This window comes from Austrofundulus limnaeus, unplaced genomic scaffold, assembly GCF_001266775.1.
Source record: "Austrofundulus limnaeus strain Quisiro unplaced genomic scaffold, Austrofundulus_limnaeus-1.0 Scaffold139, whole genome shotgun sequence".
Classification (NCBI taxonomy): Eukaryota; Metazoa; Chordata; class Actinopteri; order Cyprinodontiformes; family Rivulidae; genus Austrofundulus; species Austrofundulus limnaeus.
Window position 1 is genome coordinate 603,622 of NW_013952541.1, and position 1,673 is coordinate 605,294.

At 43.1% G+C, this 1,673-nt stretch overlaps 1 protein-coding gene across 1 annotated transcript in view; it reads right to left on the minus strand.

The window, feature by feature from the left end:
- The window catches only part of LOC106522902 (ABC transporter F family member 4), a gene marked incomplete in the record, with an annotated part of 15,034 nt that overhangs the window by 3,151 nt on the left and 10,210 nt on the right, over positions 1 to 1,673 (minus strand). The window contains 4 exon segments of the mRNA XM_014016139.1: positions 133 to 363; positions 441 to 554; positions 836 to 947; positions 1,012 to 1,113. Of these exon segments, the coding sequence (XP_013871593.1) occupies positions 133 to 363; positions 441 to 554; positions 836 to 947; positions 1,012 to 1,113 (559 nt within the window).

The following is a 1,673-nucleotide window of genomic DNA, read 5'->3' on the forward strand; positions in this document are numbered from 1 at the left end:
TTTCTATGGAGGATGTGAGCTGTTGTCCTTTTAGACGCCATTTTTGCTCCTCCATGATGTCACAGAGTCTACCAGTGGACGGGATGGGCGGGGCTTAGTCTAGTGATCTATATTTAAGTCTATGTTCCTCACCGACTCTGTCGCCTCCTGCTGGCTCCTCTTCCTCCAGCGGCTCTGATGGGGCGACTGCAGCTTCCTCCTCTTCTCTCGCTCTCTTTCTTTTCTTCTTTTTCTTCTTCTTGCTGCTCAGAGGAGCCTCACCCTCCTCTTCCTCCTGGGTTCTGGGCTCCTCAGGCTGTGGACTTCCTGTTTCCTGCTGAGACAATCCTCTGGCGATGAAGAGGTCTTCTTGCTCTTCCTCGTCTAGACAAGAAAGTAACGAGAACTAAACGCTGAAGTCCAAATCAAACAGTTTTATGAGAAAGGTTTGAGTTCTGTACCGATGAGGACGACATCGTCAGTTTGGTCCTCAGGTTTCGTCTCTTCTGTCCTCTGCTCCGTCCAACAGACGTCCATCGTTCCTGCAGATGTTTCCTCCTCTAACGTTTCCACGTCTGAAACAGTAAAAATAACATAAATTAAAAGGTCAAAAGTGAAAAATATATAAAACAAATTAAAGTATCTTATTATCTGAGTCTCTGGATAAAATAGAAACAGAACCAACTGTTTCTGTTTCTCATCAAGTTTTAATAAAATAAAAGTCTTTGAGGCGACGAGACGTCTTTAAATCAGAATCTGATGTTTTTACAGAGTCGTGAAACGTTTTCATTTGAAGCTAACCAAAGTCAGCCTCGCTGAGTGTCGACAAACAGAACAGACCCGGTTCTGATGGTACCTGCAGGGGGCGGGGCTCTGATGGTATCTGCAGGGGGCGGGGCTTCAATCTTGGTTGTTTCCTCGGCTGTCGGCTCGGAGGCGACGAACTCGACCCGAACGGATCTCTGCAGCTGGAAAACAAAACATCTTTAGAGTTCTAAAGCCAAACGGTTCCTCAGGTGTGTCACTGTTTACCTGTGCAGCTCCATCTTCATCCTCTGATGAAGAGGAGGAGGAGGAGGCTGGGACTGGAGCAACTTCATCTCTGAGCTCAGAGCTTCTCTCATCAGCTGCTTCCTGAAGAAAAACACAGAAAAACTCATCAGGTTCATTTTCCTCCTGAACACAGTTTACTTTAAATAAATACTGGTGGAAAAGAAAACTGAACATTAAAAAACATTTATTTTATATCAATTATCAAACAGAACAAAAACTGGATGAAGCAGCAAAAAAACAAAGCTGYTGCTTGAAGAGAACTTCAGCAGGTGTTTGTTTACATTTTTAATTAAGGAGAAGAAATAAAATATTTAATTTATTTTTAGTTTTATTTATAAAGAAGAAATCCTGAAGTTTGTGTCGCTGAAAACTTGTTAGAGAAATGATTCAGTTTTTTACTGTTAATAAATGTAGCAGCAAAACAAACTTTAGTCTGGTTCTGGTTCTGGTTCTGGTTCCTGCAGCTGATGATAAACTGGGAGCAGCTTGAACCTCCTCAGGTTTCCTTCCTGAACTAAATAAGCTGCAGATGTTTGGGTCAGGTTCTGTTCGAGCTGCGCTTCAAGAACATTTCAGCTGCTTTCAGAGACGAACAATAAAAACAGTTTGATGCTTCGGCTGAGGAGGAGGAGGAGCAGGAG